The 18444-nt window shown below is 41.7% G+C and overlaps 2 protein-coding genes across 2 annotated transcripts; both read right to left on the bottom strand.

Moving 5' to 3' along the window:
- Window positions 1-361: 361 nt before the first annotated feature.
- LOC143299153 (uncharacterized) lies at window positions 362-5132 on the bottom strand. Its single transcript, XM_076612283.1, has 3 exons — window positions 5039-5132; window positions 1606-1853; window positions 362-627 (listed from the first exon to the last, which is right to left on the bottom strand). Exons 1-3 carry the CDS (start codon window positions 5130-5132, stop codon window positions 502-504), a joined length of 468 nt encoding a protein of 155 aa, XP_076468398.1. The 3' UTR covers window positions 362-501.
- A 3854-nt stretch (window positions 5133-8986) lies between these two features.
- LOC143298788 (uncharacterized) lies at window positions 8987-16667 on the bottom strand. Its single transcript, XM_076611750.1, has 3 exons — window positions 16515-16667; window positions 11992-12194; window positions 8987-9716 (listed from the first exon to the last, which is right to left on the bottom strand). Exons 1-3 carry the CDS (start codon window positions 16561-16563, stop codon window positions 9660-9662), a joined length of 309 nt encoding a protein of 102 aa, XP_076467865.1. The 5' UTR covers window positions 16564-16667; the 3' UTR covers window positions 8987-9659.
- Window positions 16668-18444: the final 1777 nt, after the last annotated feature.

Raw genomic sequence — 18444 nt, 5'->3', positions numbered from 1 at the left:
TTTGCACTTGGTGAAATTAAATCATACTGATTGCAGTGCAAATCACATTTTGAACGTATTTTGCCAGGTGTCCAGATATTCTTTTCTACAAAATTACAAAAAGCTGATCAAATCAGGTAAACCTTGCTTCCGTGACGCTGTGTCGTTTTATTTATTCTTTCCACTACGGAAGTTTCACGGCTGAACTTTTACCGAAGTCTTTCAGGTGTGACTTGACAAGAAACGGTAAGTATGCAGTGCTTGCAGATAACGATAACCATGACAGAGTAACGCGTCTATCTTACACAAGACAACAACTGATTGAGAGCAAACGTGGATGGGAACATCAGTGCAGGTACCACGAACAGTCAAGCCAATAGACGGCACAGTGCTCGGTCAACACAAGACAAAGGGGGAATCAGACGACTTGCTACAGCTGGTTCAGCCTCAAGCAGATCAAAGTGGTTCCTCTTATCAGTGAAACGACTACAGTCCTCCGCTGTGTGCGCGCCCAGGCAAATCCTACATCTCCTCCTCGTCATCCTCATCACATTCTATGGGGCGTATCTTGCCAATCTTTTCCACGTCTGGCAGAATCCTTCTCCGCGAGGGTAGGGTGTGCAGGTAGAAGATGTTCATCACGCACATCTGCAGAACATGGCGGACAATAAAAAATGTCAGTGGGGACGAGGGCGAGGGACAGGTGTGTGTTGAGAGCGGGGAGTGAGTGTGCGTGTGGTGTGTGTGTGTGTGGTGGGGGTGGAGGGGGGGGGGGGGGCGGGGGCGGAGAGGGAGGGTGGGGAGAGGGGTGCAGCACACTGAACTAAAATGGTTTTACAGATTGTGGTTTTCTAATCAACAGTCACTGTCAACGTTTGCTGCAGTTTTTATTTGTGGACTGGAAAATATCCTAAAGATAAACCACGATAAACATCTAGTTAGCCCCAACGCTGACAGAATTTCAAGTTGTGAAAGGAATGTGCGAGTGCGCGTGTGTACGCGCGCGCGCACACACACACACACACACACACACACACACACACACACACGTCTACGTTTCTATCCCAAGCATGCGTACTTCAGCTTAACAATTTTTTTTTCACTGAAAGTGTGTATGCGTGCATGCGCATGTGTGTATGTGTCTGGAGAGCGAGCGAGAGCGAGTGTGTGTGTGTGTGTGTGTGTGTGTGTGTGTGTGTGAGAGAGAGGGGGGGGGTTATAAAAACAATAAAGCGCTTGACTAAAATAATGCCTTTCGAAGCACGTTAAACCAACATGCTTCCTTGCCGTAAATTTGTTTGGGTCAATAACACAATGCTGTTACACATACTATAGTACTACTAATTAATTGAATTAATCATTTCAAAAACATATCAGTGTTACACCCTGGTTTACCAGTCTTAAATATATTACATGAATGACAGGAAAAACATGCACGCTATGCACACGCACAGAGAGTGACAGTCTCTGTCCGTCAATTTCCAATTTGACTCTCATTTTCATCTCCCACCCCACTGTATGAAAAACACTGAACAACATAAACAACAAACAAACAAAACAAACAATGAGAAACACACACACACACACACACACGCGCGCGCGCGACAAGAAATAACAACAAATTACGCAGTATATGGTAATTCCTAGAGCCGACGAGGCGAAGATGAGCATCGTGGTCCACTTCATGTTGCGGGCCCGGAAGTTTTCCCCCCAGGGCCCCTCGGGCACGGGCATGTAGTCCATATGGCACAGGTTCTCCTTGGCCACCTGGTTCTCGCTCTTGAACCCCCCGCTCTTTTCCTGGTATCGCATACCAAGCAAATGCTCCGAGGTGGTCCTGTGTCTCACTTGCTGGGTCAGTTGAGTCAGCGTCTCTGGCACATTCAGAGGCAGTGATTGAGGGTGCTGAGGGGGAAGGGGTGTTAGATGGTTGGCTATTACTGAGGCCCACATTACCTTTCGCACTTGAAGTTCAGGTGTTCTATGGCGAATGGACATTTCAGAGGAAGTGACTGAAGATTTGCCGCCTATTTCCTTTTCCCTTCTGAGGTTTTTTTTTCTGCGGTCAATGATTACTTGGGAGTAAAGTAGACAACCCCGCGCACTCTGCAGGTAAATCTGTTGCCACACGTGTGTTTTCTTACCTTTGGCTAAAAAGGTCACAAAGCTTTCTTCATCAGCTACTATTTTACCTGGTCTGACTACGATTTATTTAGACATCAAACATGGAGAAAGGCTGCATTTTTTGTTGAAACGTCAAAGTAAAAAAGTGGAAGGGGATAGTAATGAAAGATCGGGAGCAAGCGAGCTAGAGAGAGAGAGTGAGAGACAAGCAGACAGACAGACATTTTTTTTTTTTTTTTTAATGATCTGTAGGAATGCAAGAATATGCACACTGGTTTTGGCTTGTTTTCACCAAGCCATCACAAGATGGGAAATTTTACAAACAAGCAATGCAAAAGCCATATCACAATGGGGAATTTCCAAATCATGTCAAAATACAAAATGTTTTTGTATATGTGTATGTGTGTGCAAAGTGCCGCGTGTGCAACGGTGTGTGTGTGTGTGTGTTTGCGTGTGTGTGTATGTGAAACAGAGAGAAAGAGACTGGGGGGGGGGGGGGGGGGGGGGGGGGCGGTGAAAGAGATTCTTAAATTCTAAAGAGTATAAATGATTGGCATACATGAGTTGATTTAAAACGTCCAGCCTTCTGGACACAAAGAAAATCGGAAGATATACAAAAATAAACCCGTCAAATTATACAGCGCATTTAACATTCTTGAATATTTACGCCGCGCTGCTGCAGAATACATTAGTTATTAAAGAAGCAAAGGCCTGGTGCGAGAGAGAGAGAGAGAGAGAGAGAGAGAGAGAGAGAGAGAGAGAGAGAATCTGCATCCAGATGGTCTACATCAACTGGCCATCGACTAAATAAAATCATTAAGGTTATCTGAACATTTTAACCTTGGTATCTATTCACGCAAGTGTCATGAAAAACTTATTTTCAAACTTTTTTTTCTTGTACAATACGCCCAATATTAATGTAATATGACACTGACACGGAGAGGGATGAGGGTGGGGGGGGAGGTGAGGGAAGAGCGAGGGGCGAGGGAAGGGGGAGTGGACTGACGCGCCGAAAAGCAGTGTCGTGACGCTTTCTGAAAACATTGCCGGGGGACGGGGCGGGAGCGTGGAGGGGGGGTGGGGGGGGGGGGGGGGGGGGCGGCGGAACTACTTCTGAAGTGATGACACATCTGGTTTGGAACAGTAATTCAAATCGGTTTATGAGCGAAATCTAAAACTGAAATATTCAATAAAGCTAAATAGCGCACATCCAACAATGGGCATAGTTCATCTTAATTGTAATCATTGACACTGTTCTTGTTACACCAGCAATTCTTAGAATTTGCACTTCTCACACTGGATTAGGATTAGCGATTAAATCTATAGACTGATCGATATCTGATGACCTCTCTTACACGAATTGGACTACATGAGTATATCTTTTTAACTGGATCCGTCTGTGCGACGGAACACTGATTTTTTTTTTTTTAAATATGTCTGTTTCTGAGCAGCTTAACAAGATATCTTGAAATTCGACTTTTCAGATCTATAACATGTCATACTCCTTTGAACACAATCTGTTATGGGTGCAAATGCTTTTTATCTGCAGAACATTTTGCATGTTGACTATGATCTTTTTAAAGTGCCCCTCGCCCCCATCTTCCCAACCCCCGCGCCACCTAAAATTTCTCTGTGAACATCTGAAAAAGGTGTCGCTTTTAATTCATTTTTGGATCTAAACATAGGGTGCAAACACTGTTACATTGTTTTGGTCAAAATGGCCGTTACAAGTTCACATCAGATGGGCGATCAAGAGTGTACATTAAGCAATCATTGATGCATATACATTCGCCAACTTATGACAGCATATACATTCGCCAACGGTCTTTTTGACTTTGTTGATTAGTACATTGAAACAGACTGGTCTACTCACTATGCATTATTGCAGACATTTTTGTAACTCTTTGTAAGCGCGACATCTTGCCTCCCTGATCTTTCGCGCTGGAGTCAAAAATAGGCGTTTCACTTTCTTTGGACATTGAGTTACAGTTCTTTGTTAGGCCCAAAAGGAACCGAAAGAGGCCAACGCATGATTTATGTTCCGCTGCATGGGCTGTATTGGCTAGAATTTGTAAGTTGCAATCATTGATCCGAAAAAATAAATAATATATATATATATATATGTGTGTGTGTGTGTGTGTGAAAAGAGCATGTGCATATCCCTAACCATTAAATTGTCATGCAGATAAATGATCGAATTAACTATGCATGTGGATGTGATAAAAGACGAAATTATGATAAACAGCAGATAAGACAGACCAAGGTGCAGGCAGGCAAAGTTCAGTAAATGAGCATTGTATTTTCCATCTCAAAGAAGGTGAGGTCAGAGTTGTGTGGGGTTAAGCAGATTTCATTTAATGTCATTTTTTCAGTGTCTGTTCAACTGAGGAAACTGTCTTATGATTGAAGCCACATCGGAAATGAAAACTGTGGGCAACTAAAATAAGACCGGTCGGTGGGGAGTAAAATGATTAGGCCCCTACGAAGGACAGATTACAGTCAAATATAACATCCAAACTTCGTCAATTTGGTTTTAATCGTTTGATACCGTGTACGCATTATGTTTTTCCAACATGCACACGGACGACCTGCGATGACTGTCGTGGGTACGGACAAAAGAAAAACGTGCACAGCAAATTGCTCCTTGTTGTTACTAGTGACTCGGACGCGAAAAGCCTTCATGCCGAGCACGAGCGACCTACCACGACTTTTTTTTATTCTTCCATTTGATGCCCGGGGTGAAAACATTGACCATAATCGGCATTTGGGTGGTGGGTGCTGGTTTGGAGAAGAAGTAAAAGAAAAAAAAAATGGGGGTGGGGGTTGAGGAGGGTCTGTGAGAGGCCAGTGGGCCAGCAGAATGACACCTTCTGAACGAATTGTCAAGGGTTGGGGCATCGACAGTCTCCTGGGGCAGGACGTTCCAGTCACGTACTGTCCGTGGGAAGACGTTCAGCCTGATGTCTCCTCTTCAGGGGATCAAGGTTTGCGTGTGGGCACTTCTGGCTCGTTGGTGGAGGTGTGGGCATCTTGCTTTGGCAAGTCCCGTGCTGATTTTAAAAAGCATAGACAATCTGGCCCTCCTACGGCGGTCCAGGGTTTCCCACTGTAGTGCTTCCAGTACTGGGTAGCTCAGTGGCGTTGGTTGTCCCCTAATATTAATTGAGGGCAAATCGCGCTGGTCTCTGTTCAGTTGTGGACTGCTTCTATCTTTTCCACTTCTTTCTTTGCAGTGGAGTCCCATGCAGTGCTCGCGTATTCAAGGAAAGGGTGCATTAGGGACTTGTGTCGAGTGTCTTGATTTTAGTTGTCGCCTTCACCAGGTTTCTTCACAGGAAGCTAAGTGTCCTGCGGTTTGCTTCCGTCACCATACTGTTGATATGGTTGGTGAAGCTGAGACGATGGCAGCTGTTTTTCCTCATGGTGCACGTCAGGACACTGCACTTTTCAGGATGAATCTGCATCTCCCATTCTTCCTCCCAGGCTTCGAGTCTCTCGAGGTCGGTTTGCGGGGTGTCGTGGTCGTTGAGGACAACGATGGTCTGCAAAGGGCGGTGTGATCTGCAGTGAGGTGGGCAGGAGATGTCACCCAAGTTACTACCAGGAGCAGGCATGGACCAAGTACCGTGAACTCTGTGGTTCCCCCAATCAGGCTGGTATGTATCCAGACCTCTCTCATTCCACGTCCACAGTAACTGCCTTCTACCGTCGAGGAAGCTCTCAGTCCACAAATTGGTGACATTTCTGATGCCATCGTCTTTCACGTGTGTAATGAGCTGGTTCACAATGATGTGCTCCAGTACCTTGCACTGAACACTGGTCAGAGATACTTGGCGGTTGCTGGTTTTTTGTTGTTGTTTTTTTGTTTGTTTTTTTGTTGTTGTTTTTTTAGTGTTTGCCTTTCTTATACATGGGCGTGATGGTCGCCACTCTCCAATCATCCGGGAACTGGCCTGAGTCAAGGGTGCGCTGGTGAATCCGTGTCAGCCGAGAATGGGGACGACTCCTAAGGACCGTTGGTGGCAAACCATCTGGATAGGTGGCTTTGATTGGTTTAGTCCAGCAAGGAGCTTGTGCACACCAGTTTCAGTGACGACATCACGCATAAGTGGGTAATCATCCCATGTGTACAAATGCATGCTTGTTTATATTTCATCCGTACATTCAAGGTATTGAACTTTTCAGAGATTTCTATACTTCGAAAGTGCATAACTTTTCCTTGATAAACATTGAAACATCGTGGAGTCGAGAAGCTTACCCCAACAGTACAGATATTGCTCAACTCACCTGAGCGAGTTTTTAGTTGTCTTTGCTCAGCGGTGAGTTTCGAGCTTGTTTGCAGCCTGGTGGGTCGGGTCGTTCCTGTTTAGTGTTGGTGTGGTAGTTACCCGACATTGGCACCATGTCAGTAGGTGTGTCATCAGTAAAAGTGTGTCTGTCCTCCATGGGCGCCGGTCGGAGTTGTATTGTTAGTTTGTCCTCGTGGTGTTAGTGTCGTAACTTGTGATATTTGTTTGCATTTTTGGGATTGTTTTAACGGAAATCTTTTAAATCCAGTATTCTTTTATTTCTAGATATTTTTGGGGGGAATTGATAAGTTGTTAAGTGTGTTATTTTGACATGTATTCGGCTCGATTTACTGTTTCAAATATACCTTCTTTACAATGAAAACTGTCAAAATTTCCCAAAACATTTTTGTGTCATGTTGGGCTGGTGTGGCCTTTCTACTAGTAGGTCTATGCTGGTTTGATAACATTACCTCATTGTTGATTTATAACATTACCTCATTGAGTTTTGTTGCTGCAGTGCGAAACTAGCATTATAAATGACGACAAATTGTCATTTAGGGTAAATGTGTCTTGCGTATTATATGCAGGTTTAACTCCTCAATTATGAGAGAAACAATAATGGGCGGTTCCTGTACTTTTTGGCATTGGTAGTTTTTGTGTGGAAGCGACTGCATCAATATCCACTTACTCGCCTACTTAGCATAATGTGTATTGCTTAAGGAAAGGGAGGGGGAGGGGTACTCTTTCATAACGTGTTAGAGCATAGGCTACAGAAACATGGGAGTCTTGTTACAGATTTGTTCCCTGTGATTTATTCCTGTGGGTTCCCCCTGACTGCCACCCCAACGGGACTCCAGGATTCGCCTTTTCAGTGGTCATCATTCCACTTCATCCCTGTCCGTTCCAGACTACCTCACTCTCACTCCTTTCCCAGACCCCCATATTTTCCAACGTCCTCACCCACAGTCCCTCATCCCGTTCCACGCGCTCCGATTCTGCAGGCATGTGACTGAGGCCGGTTCAGCGACACTGGTCTTCAATGGACGAACTTGATTTAGGTTCAAGTGAACTGACATTTTTTTTCGCGTAGATCTGTGCTGCCGTTACTAGGGCTTACTGTGTCGTGTCATGCTACTATGGTGTAACTAAAGAGTGTTGCTGTAATTAAGTGTTTAAATTTGTGTGTCTGGACCAGGATATTCCAAGTGCAACAATAGTAAAGAACTGAGCTGAATTATCTATGTGTTTTGTGTTGTCGGGGTGTTAGTCAGGGAAGGTGTGGGGGGATCATGGGCAAATCCTTATGTGTTGTGACATCTATCATTTGCTCATGTATCATGGATACAGATGGAGAGAGAGAGTCCGTGTGAAGATTTCATGTGCGTTTGCCGGTGTGTAAGCTCGTGCTTTTTTACAGGGTGGAGAGGTGGGCTGGTGTGGCCTTTCTACTAGTAGGTCTATGCAGGTTTGATAAGATTTGGTTCTGTCCTTTTCCCATATTTTTTAGTTACGCTCCCCCTCCACACTCCCCGATTCTCTTTTGGGGGCTGAATGAAAGAAAAACTAGCTTGGTGTGCTTTACGCCGGTACTTAATTATTTTTCTTTTTAAGTGTTAAACGTTTTTTTTGGAGAAAGAAATGTCTTCAGTAACATTTGCTAGCATATTTCATTTGCGCCTGTTTAACCTGGATCAGTTTTTTGTACGGAAATAAAGTTTGATTCCTAAATCAAATATTTGGATCAATGAAGACATAGTGGGTCTTCCTCTCGTGTTGGTGATTTTTGCAAAGGTATACTGGTGAAAGATGGGTTCAATGGTGCTTTTGCCTTTGCATAGTTCAGCCTGTTCTTCAGCAATAATAGCATCTGTTTGCAGCTGTAATCTTGTAGGAATTATTTAGAGCATTACTTTGCTGGCATGGCTGATCACTCATAACACAACAGTTCTAGTTGTTGGAGATTTCCTTGAGAAGCATGCCCAGACTTGTTGCAGATGGCAGAATAATAATTACTATGTTTCAAAAGTTCAGCAGGGATGTTGTCAATGCCTGCACTTTGCCAGATTTCAGCGACTTCACTGCTGCTACAACTTCCTCACAGCTTAGTGGAAATTGAATCTTGCACTGTTACCACACTTAGATCTCCATTGCTGTAAAGTTGGAACAGTACAAATTCCACTATTTTATCATGTAATTTTCCTTTGTGACAGTTGCCATCTTTGTCCTGGGTGGTGCTGCCTTATACTTTTTATTTCTGTTTTGTCAAGTCTTTTACTATCTTAAAAGCTTTTTTTCCCCCCCCCCCCCTCATTTTTGTCTAGGTTTTTCTCAGTGTCTTCACACTGTTGTTCATTCCAGCTTTCCTTTGCATTCGTCATTTCTTGACCAAGAGGCTCTTTAAATTTATTTCTTCTTTTTTTTTTTTTTAAATAATCTGAGAGCAATTGCTGCTAAGATGGAGAGAGAGACAGACAGATGTGTGGAAATAAGAGAACAGGTGCAGAATAAGTGATGCAGATAAAGAATCACACACACAAAGATGGGTGGAGCAGACAGTAAAACCAAAAGAGAAAACAAAAACTATATACACACCGTTTTGCTGATCCAAATACTTGATTTAGGAATCAAACTTTATTTCCTTACAAATTAAATTATCCTGCAGGTACCACAACATTCACACATAAACTGATAAAGGAACTCATAGTAGTTTTCTTGATCATTTAATAAAAATTTCTATGAACAAAACAACAAAAACACACACAAAAACCAACAATCCCTAATCCATTATGTTCAAGTTCCCTTATTTTTCAGACTGCAGTCTTCACCCCCTGCTCCCCCTCCCCAATTAATTCTTAACTTCCAACTTCATTTTTTCAAATTCATGACAACTCGTGCTTAAAAAAAAAATCAAATCAAATCTTGAACCACTTTAACTAAAGAACTGGTAAGTAAGGTAATTCTACACAAAATATACACTGCACAACTGTTCAATGTTCCTCATTCTAATCTATTAAAAAGTCATAATCATAAGAGGAATACAAAAAATAAAACAAAATCCCTGAAAGTTGTACGACTAAATAAATCCCTGAAAAGTACCTCTGTCAACAAGACTGAAGTCACATAAAACATTCATAAAAGTTTAAAACTGAACAAGACATGTTGACAACATAGTATGTTAAAAGACAGTTACTAAACTGTACCCGCCTTGAAAAGGAGATATCACACATCTAATAAATTTGTGTCTGGACACCTAACACCCATGACTATCTAGTTTTTCTTAAGTTTGGGCATATCATGTAGATAGAAGATGTTGTTCTTGGTCATCTGCAACAAATCAAAAGCATACATACTCCTGTAATTACATTAACATTTTCGGACAACATTCAACTGTACACTGCAATAGCTATTATGGTAAGATAAACCTTGTCTTTTGTACACCATGACTGTCAGAAAAAAGATGGCAGGGTAATATGTTGAAACATTGTGGTACCGGTCTTGTTTAATTCTTCTTGGTTATAATGATAGTCAGGATATCTGTATTATTACACTGATATTCACTACACTGAAATCAATGTCATTCAGATTTGCTCAGAAACCAGCAGTGCAGAACAGCTTGTAATCAAACAATTACAGTTTCATTAACAAAACAGCAGTTTCCAAAATGTTGATCAGAACACAAACCATGAAGACCAAAACACTGAAATGTATGTGATCAACTGAGATCCCATGACACAGTAAAAATGCATTATAATACTTGAAAATAGACACAACCTCCTGTCACTGACACAAGGTAATATTACTAATAACCAATCATGGTCACAGAAATTACCAAAAGTACTTCGCCCCATTTCTCAAATTTAGCAGTTACCATCTTAACACACTGAAGACAGTGACATGTTAACTTAATGTTCTCTATCCTTTTCAGAGAAAATAAGATGCTAGGCATTTTATTATACGGTTTATTACTATACTCCTCTAGTGAATGCCTGCACATTTCCCTCAGCGATTCAGGAACAGTGACAACAATAATACTGAGGTGTGAGAATTGCCACTAATTTAGACAACATATTGTATTTTTTTTCCTAATCATTGTCATGCATGTCAACAAACTCAAACTTCAAATAAAACAGGAAAAGCAAAATTATGTGAAACAGAAACAACCACTTGCAATTTTACATAAGAATACAAACTGCAACCGAACAATAGAAACTAGAATATATACACGATAAAAGTCATGTTGCAATCTAAAAAAACAAACAAAAAATCATGCTGTAATATTAATAGTAATAGTGTATTAATTTTTTTTTTTTTAAAGGAAAAAAAAACAACAACAACAAAAAAAACCAGAAAAACTTTGAAAGCAAAAAAAAACTTGCCGTAGACAATACTAGAGTACAAAAAAACAAACAAACAAAAAAAAAAAACCAACAACAAAAAACTTAGAAAGTCTACACAAACAAATTAAATTCTGTATTCAACTTTCAAGTAAAAAGTAAACAGTCCAACAGGTTTCAAAAACTCATTGAACTTCAGGAAAAAAAAATCTCACAGTCAATGATGATGAAAACGCCAGTTACAAATAGAGTGTTGCTATGCAATAATCCTTTGCTTGAATTACTCCCCTTGCATTATGAATTGCCAATCTCTGCAAAAAGGTGAAAACCACTAAAAGTTGATGTTTCTGTATATTGCTATTATTACATCAAATATATGTAATCCTTCACACAAACGTTGATATGAAAAAATCTCATCTGTATTCACATAAAAAAATTTTTAAAAGAAAGAAAGAAAAAGAAGTCACTTTGCGTTCAACAATGGAAAACACATCACCAAGAGAGAGTGAGAGAAAAGGAAACCCTTTCCCACACCTTCAAATGTTTCGTATTCTTTAGTGGAAAAGAAAGAGGTCATACAAATTGACAAATATAAGATAATAAAAAGTTTTCCAATATTCATTCAAAATTCAGACAGAATATTTTCTAAGAATTCACATGATAATATTGATTTAATAATCATGTGTAAGGCTCAGTTAGAAAGAGAGAGAGAGAGAGACAAGACAAATGGTTTATCATACACTGGCCTCAAACCAATATACAAACACCAAACACATGGGAAGGGGTTTGGGGGCCATAGTCTAGGTACAGTCAGGAGTCAGGGGAGGATATATATATATATATAGAGAGAGAGAGAGAGAGAGAGAGAGAGAGAGAACCAGTGAGAAAAAGAGACTGGAATTTTTAAGACTTTTGTCAGGCACTTTTTTTTGGCTGTGGTTTGGGCAAAGTGCTTTAACTTCACACTTGACCACAATATATCAGATCGTTTGAAGAACTAGCACTTAGATGACCTCTCAACTACTTGTAAGAATTGAGGAAAAAAGGTCACTTTGTGCACACGCATTTGCTTGAACATACATGCTGTGCATCTTCTTTAAAATCAAATGTATTCAGTCATATGCATTCAGTCTCCACACCAACAGATGCAATAAAATGTCACTAAAGCTAAATTTGGTTTCCAGTGTCCTATTGATAGACATATCCAAATACTATGTTAAGATTTTAAGCTATCAATAAATTTATACAACAGATCAAGTACTCACCACAAACAAGGTGACAAGAAGAGCAGCAAAGGAAACCCCCAGCTGTATATTCCACTTGGAATTTCTGCGGTTGTAATTTTCTTGCCATGATCCCTGAGGCACTGGCATGTCATTCATGTGTGACTTCTCCTCAGTGGCCACTTCACTGTCTGTCTTCCAGTGAGCAGGGGCATGGCCTCCCATGCAGCGCACTGCCTGCTGCCCTGCACACATAACATAAACAGTATATGATCATGTCATCTGACTGAATTCTTTTCTGGATTGAAACAAACAAGCTTTTGCTGAGAGGAAGGCAGAGGGCTACCGCAATGTGTTCTTCGCGTCTCAAGGCATAGTGGAAACCCGGAGCTGCACGGAATGACAGTGTGGGAGAGACAGCGCTGCCTAAGGAGCAGGCTGACAGTGGCTGGGAAGCTGCTGAGGTGGAACTGCCCATGGATGAGGTAGTCTGATCTGTGGGTTGAGGGAGCTCCCCACACATAGCATATGAGAAAGATTTTATTTTACACAGTGACAACATCAAAAGTGCTTATGTGTCATTGGCTTTTCTTTTCTTTTTTTTGGTGTGTGTCGTCATTCAGTTCATGACTCATTTTGTGCCAGTGTTCTCCAGTTGTCAAGTGTGTGTGTGTGTGTGTGTGTGTGTGTGTGTGTGTCACTCTGTGTGTGTGTATGTGTGAGTGTGCACGTGTGCGTGAGTGCACACATGTGTGTATGTTACTGCTTAAGTTGGGCTGAGGGAAGGATAGCTTATTATCAATAAACCTTTTGGTTTGTTTGGCTCAATCCGTTGGCTGTCTCCGTTTGTAGTGTGAGAGAGACTGAGGGATAACACACAACCAATTATTTTATTTCATAATTTTCCTTAACTACAACACAGTCCATGACAAAGTAATTTTTTTTAAAAATTTTTTTAAAAATTTATTCATGACAAAGTAATTTAATGATATATCAACAAATATAGAAGAAAAATAATGTCCCAAATTCTGTGGCCTTTGAGTTTGAATCGTTGTTGCCCTGCTCAACTGGTGACCTTAATTTTGATTTCCCCCTCCACACACACAAAAAAAACCCAACAGTTTGGCTCCATAACTAGGCAATTATTGCTATCAGTCTAGGGTTTAGTAGGTGGTGTTCTGCGATCATTAGAATCAGAACAATTAACAATGAACACTGGGCTTGAAATGCCCACCTACTCCATTGTCCAGGGCAACTAAACCTTTTGGAAGACAGATGGAAATGTTCAGTGAAAGAGTGACTGGGTAGTCAGCTTCAGCAGAAACCGATTACATTTCTGTCCTCTCCTTCTTACAGTTTTAACATCACCACCCTGGTTTTTCTTTTCTTGTATGTGTAATACATACTACTTCAATAATGCAATAACACTGTTAAGTCTGCTGACTTCTTGTGTAACCAGTAGTTATTTTTATTAATCATGTCTTTATATAAGGGCCAGTAAAATTTAAGGGAGATGGGGGGAGGTTTATTTTTTGAGAGTATGCATGTGCTCATGCTCACACCAACGATGTACAGGGGTGTTCACTGTTTCTTTCTTTCTGTTTTATGTTTAAAACAAAATAATTTTCAATTGATATGTAGTATGATACATAATGGACAAAATGAAATTCAATGGAAGTGGCTTCAAAATTACCTAAGCTACAGAGCAAAAAACGTGTGTGGGTGATTTCACACCCACAAAGAACAAGAAAGATTAAAATCATCTGCCTGTGCAGCTCACCCAGCCTGGCATGTTTTGGCCTGGCTGCATCAACAGGGACCGGTGCTTCACTTCAGGCACTATTTTACGGTAACCGCTAACCAATAGCTACCAAACTTCACATGATTATTGAAATATAATTTTGACACAAGGTGCTAGTCGCAAGACAATGGATGCAATATTTTACTTGTACTGTTGTAGCTTTAAATTTAAAAGAAAAACAGAAATAGTAAAATGTAAGCTCCTCTCAATATTGAAGTCTGTGAGTTATCTCCTTGATTCAAATGTCCACTACTTTGAACAGACCAGACCTATTTTCTTCTCCTTCACTATCCCAAGAATTGTATGAATTGATGAACTGAAATTCAAATCATCACTGTCTGGGTCAAATTCCCTGCCAAAGTCCATCATAATTTCATCCGAACACCGCCTGTCAGTAAGCCTTTGATGTTTTGCCATAGTGATGCAGAAAACCTGATAAAAAACACATGAACCGTTCAAATTTAGAAGTGAAACTTTATATGCCCGTGAGGAAATAAGTTCTAGTTACTTCCCTTCCCTAGCAGTTTCATGCATAATAGCAAGCTGACGAACCAGCTTAAGCAAAAGGGTTTCTTTGCCCAGCTGCTAGGCAGGCTCAGGTGGAGAATGGTAATCCTCAGCGCCTACCTACTAAGGTTGAATGATTTAATTGCTGATATCTTATTCAACGTCTTATGAATATTCCAAAGTCCTAAATGTCCTTGGTTGCAACAGGAAAAACAAAGTGGCTACAAAAGACTGCAGTGATATTTACTAACAGACCGCTGGATAGTTCCGTGCTTACATGACTTGTAGAGGCTCATCACATGATCTGTGTTCTTAAAGTTGATTGGCTCTCCGAAATTTTGAGTGACAAAGGTGATCGACAATGGCCAAACGTGCGACACAGCAGGCTTCCCCCCACACCCCCTGATTTTTTGCTCTTTTATGTGTGTGCATACCATAGCACTTCACTGACCAGAGTTTGGTTGTAGCAATGAAGGCTATCAACTGAAGAAATGGAGGACAGCACATATTTGCTGCTTTTGTCTATGTTGATCGCCTTTGGCACTGCTCAAATTTCTAGTAAAAGTTAGGAGCGCATGCGCAAGATCGAAGATGGCCATGGAACTCTCCAGCGGTCTATTCAGTTCACATTAGGTTTATACATAATCTACCAGATTTTAATTCATATCAATGCCGACAGCTGATTTCCTTATTTGCTGGAAATGAGAAAGTGCTATGCAACATTTCCAGATTTGTCATCAAACTCACTGTAATATTTGAGAAATCAACCATACACAGGGGTGCAAGTGGAAAAAAGTGGCAAGACTGAAGTCCGGTCTTCTATGATTTTCTGTCCTAGGCGATTTTTTTCTCTTGGTAAAATACAGAGTTTCAGGGCTAAGTAACAGTGTGTGTGTGTGTGTGCCTCTCTCTCTCTCTCTCTCACACACACACACATTCTCTCTGTTCTCGCTTTCCAACGAACAGTCCCATCCGGCTTCCAGCGGCAAAAATGGGAGTCGTACACAATGCGCGCGGCCAGACACAGCTGGCGCTGGCTTCAGTTTAGCTAAGCACTGGTCAACCAGTCAAGAGAGTTCCATCTTCCGGTGAATAGTTCAGTATTCAAGTTCCGACCAAAACTTTCCCGGACCAAAAGCATAGGGACAAAAAAAAAAAAAAAAAAAAAAAAAAAAATCGAAATTTCATCAAGACGGAAATCCGTATGAGACGGAACCACTTGCACCCCTGCATACATGATATTAATTACAGTATCTATTCAGTTTATTTTTATTTTGCATTTTGCACCTGGTGTGTAATTCTGAAAAAAAGGGCAAAACAGACATCTACTTTTATATCAGTTAAAAGCTTAAGAACATCATTTACTTCACTGACACATCATCATCAACCACCATCTACCTTAAGATTTAATCATCAGCCCCATCCACATGTAATATGCAACTTCTGTTCAAACGTGTGTGTGTGTGTGCGAGAGAGTGTGTGAGCGTGCATGTGTGTGTGTGTGTGTGTTGTGCAGTGTGTGCATGTGTGAATATGCACAAGTTTTTATCTTGATATGCACTTGTATGTATCCTAATTTCTACTCTGTCTGTGGATGATTTTCGATTTATGTTCATACCTTGTCATGTACTATCCTCCCCCCCCCCCCCCCCCCCCCAATATTCCTTGTGACCCCAGTACACTTGGTAATAAAGACATATTCTATAACAATGCTAACTCAATGGTCGTGTCCTCTAACCCGAGTCTAACTTTGCCTCAAAGGCACATGTCAGTTTAATTTGCAACGTTAAAAGGGACGAAACTGGTTGACAAAAACCGCCTTCGGATTTCTGCTTGGGCTCCTGCAGTAAAGGTTGGAAGCATTCACTGAAACAAAATATAAGCACAGTCGGGTCAAACTCAAAGTAAGGTCGTACCGATTCGACGATGGGCTGTGCTGGTGACAATATCCTTTAAAAAAAAAAAAAAAAAAAAATGTTTAACCCACCCTCTGGCGGGAATAACTTAAATTACCTTTACGTGCACAGATAGAACAATTTTTCTCAAATCATATGAGCCATGACTACATGCACTCCGGATAATCATGAGAACATAATCGTGTTTCCCCCACAGCTGGGACAACCAGTTACTTCGCTCGAAAACTCCTTTTCATGTTCAGAGCGTGCGGTTGGCTGAATCATGAATGAAAATATTCGTGAAGTCTCTCTGGAGTTTAAAATACAAACAGAATCCTTTCTCAAGCAAAACGTCCACTTACTTGCAACAGCATTTAAAGTTCTGGCCACAGGAACAAATTTTGTCAACATTTTGGCTTGCTAACGATACGACCTTGTGGCACAAGTTGCGGTCGGAAAAACGGAAGTGAAAAACTATTTGTACATCATACAAAACTAGAATCGGATTTATGTCGACGGAATGAGATTTTTCTTTTTAAATGGATACATAAATAAGAAAAATAAAATGAAATAAAACAAAACAAAACATAAAGCAAGAAAATAATCATAGCTATACAAATAAATGGAAAAGGTTTGAGTTATAGAAAGAAAGGTATACATTTCGAAGCTGCATATCAACAAGATCAGTGTGGGAAGTAGTTCTAGTCTACCGAAAATAATTTTTCAATGGAAATCGCTGCAATATATATATTTTTCTTCTCATAGGTTAGAATAAAGTCATCTATAACAAGAAAAATACCCTAGGATGCACAAAAGTTTGGTATGTAGTCATAAATAACAAATTAAGTTTTCGAATGCTTTGATTTGCTGAACTACTGACTACTTGTACACCATACAACTCGCGGCAACCGCGCCAGGCGCAGTCCAGATAATAATGAGGTGTTGACACGGTGTGTGAACGGCGGCGTTTGCTACCCAGAAAAGCGTAGTTCTTATCTTCGCATTGCGCTTGCCGCGATATACCGAGGAGCGTACACTAAATGCCGGTAACCTTGAAGCCGGAAAATAGACAGACGCTCTCATCATGGACTTTTCCAAAGCGTTCGACAAAGTCTGCCACTCCCTTCTGCTCCACAAGATCCACTCCATTGGCATCACAGAGAAAATACACACCTGGATCAGGAAGTTCCTATCAGACAGACAGCAGTCTGTAGTGGTGGATGGAGCCACTTCCAGTCCTGTTCCTGTAGAATCTGGAGTCCCCCAAGGCTCTGTTCTTGGGCCTTGCCTGTTCCTGCTCTACATCAACGACATGCCGACCGGACTGTCCTCCACTGCTCGTCTCTTTGCTGATGATACTCTGTGCCACAAAACCATCTCCTCCTCCAGCGACCAGCAAGCCCTACAAAAGGATCTCGATTGCCTCGCAGAATGGGAGCCTACTGGCAGAAGTGGCTTATGAGCTTCCATCCAAACAAATGTCAGACACTGCGAGTGAGCCGGAAGAGAGACCCCCTACCATCAGAGTACACCTTTCGTGGCCACACCCTTGATGTAGTCAGCAAAGTCCAAATACCTCGGCATCACCATCACCTCTGACCTTAGATGGACCCCCCACATCTCCAATGTCTCCAACCGAGCCAACAAGACCTTAGGCCTACTCAGACGGAACCTGAAAGTAGGCTCCCAGCGCATCAAACAGCAAGCCTACCAAACACTGGTCCGCCCAACCTTGGAGTATGCCAGCTCTGTGTGGGACCCCTATACAGAGAAGAACATTAACAAATTTGAGGCAGTACAACGCCAGGCTGCTCGCTGGGCGACCCATCGACACAGGAAAACATCCAGTGTGCAAAACATGATGGAGACTCTTCAGTGGTTTCCCCTCAAAGAGCGAAGGAGAAAGGCAAGACTGGTTAACTTTTACAAGTTCCATAGTGGCAGTCTTATCATCAACACATGCCACAAGCCCTCTCAAAATCCTTCAGCATCCACGGGGACCCGAGGATCGCATCCAGCAGTGTACCACCTCTCCAACTGCAGGACGCTGTACAGAAAAAAAATCTTTCTTTCCCCGAACCATAACAAACTGGAACAGCCTTCCTGCTGAGATTGCCCTCAGCCCAACCCTGGAAGGCTTCAAATCCCGAATCTGATCCCCCCCCCCCCCCCCCCCCCATACCTCCCCCCCTCAACCCCCCCCACCCCCCCGCCCCCTCCCCCCTCCCCTGGCCCAGCAACCTCTACCTCAGGAAACCTAAAAAACACGCAAACCCCCTTACAGTCTACAGA

This window comes from Babylonia areolata, chromosome 24 (assembly GCF_041734735.1).
Source record: "Babylonia areolata isolate BAREFJ2019XMU chromosome 24, ASM4173473v1, whole genome shotgun sequence".
NCBI lineage: Eukaryota > Metazoa > Mollusca > Gastropoda > Neogastropoda > Buccinidae > Babylonia > Babylonia areolata.
The sequence above is the reverse complement of the archived record's forward strand: the minus strand, read 5'-3'. Positions and strand labels throughout refer to the sequence as shown.